The 880-nt window shown below is 43.2% G+C and overlaps 1 protein-coding gene across 1 annotated transcript; it reads left to right on the top strand.

The window, feature by feature from the left end:
* Window positions 1-6: 6 nt before the first annotated feature.
* Window positions 7-684, top strand: LOC109954211 (tripeptidyl-peptidase 1-like). Its single transcript, XM_020589606.1, has 3 exons — window positions 7-53; window positions 146-301; window positions 487-684. Exons 1-3 carry the CDS (start codon window positions 39-41, stop codon window positions 667-669), a joined length of 354 nt encoding a protein of 117 aa, XP_020445262.1. The 5' UTR covers window positions 7-38; the 3' UTR covers window positions 670-684.
* Window positions 685-880: the final 196 nt, after the last annotated feature.

The following is an 880-nucleotide window of genomic DNA, read 5'->3' as shown; positions in this document are numbered from 1 at the left end:
ATTACATAAGCGGAGGAGGCTTCAGCAATGTCTTCGAGATGCCTTCCTACCAGGTAACAATAATAATAATACTAGGTCATCACCTCTTTTAATGTTCAATTATTGCAGGCAGTCTAATCTGTGCTTTGTGTTTGTTACACAACAGTCCAGTGCAGTGGCAGCGTATCTGAAGACTGCAAACCTTCCTCCTCAGTCATACTTCAATATCAGTGGCAGGGCCTACCCAGACATGGCTGCTCTATCTGATAACTACTGGGTGGTCGTGAACAGACTGCCAATGCCCTGGGTGTCTGGGACCTCGGTAAAATAATTCAAACATGATTATACTTTTTGGTGAACACAGAATTGACAGTGTAAGAGATTACCTAGATATAGCCATTACATTGTTTTCATAGGGTTGTTCTGATGCAAATGTATGGAAAAAGGAAATGCACGAGAATAATAACTGCCATTTCATCACATCTCATGTATTAATTGTCCCTCCAGGCATCGACCCCTGTGGTCGGAGGCATACTGTCTCTCATCAATGATCGGCGGCTGCTGAAGGGTCTGCCTGCCCTGGGCTTCCTCAACCCTCGCCTCTACCAGCTCAAGGGACAACCGCTATTTGATGTAAGTCAAGCTACTCCTACTGTGGTAAAGCATCAGTCTCAGCTAAACTATGTATAAAGCTTGTTTTTAGACTTGATACTGCTGTTAACAGGTGCACAGTGGGTGTTATTTAGTGACATCTAGCGGTGAGGTTGAAAATGGCAATGTTCAGCAAAGCTCTGGTACATAAACACTGGTGTGGGAAAGGCCACACTAGTGTTTATCTTAATCTCGTGCCATTGCCTATATTGTAACAGCAGAACTATGATCCTAAATTTCTTCAAATTAT

The sequence above is a fragment of the Monopterus albus genome, unplaced genomic scaffold, assembly GCF_001952655.1.
Source record: "Monopterus albus unplaced genomic scaffold, M_albus_1.0 scaffold4520.1, whole genome shotgun sequence".
In the NCBI taxonomy this organism is placed as follows: domain Eukaryota; kingdom Metazoa; phylum Chordata; class Actinopteri; order Synbranchiformes; family Synbranchidae; genus Monopterus; species Monopterus albus.
The sequence above is the reverse complement of the archived record's forward strand: the minus strand, read 5'-3'. Positions and strand labels throughout refer to the sequence as shown.

Bases quoted from the DNA above. Each gene is read 5' to 3' on its own strand.
- LOC109954211 (XM_020589606.1), top strand. The intron at 302-486 runs GTAAAATAATTC...TTGTCCCTCCAG, and splicing joins CCTGGGTGTCTGGGACCTCG to GCATCGACCCCTGTGGTCGG.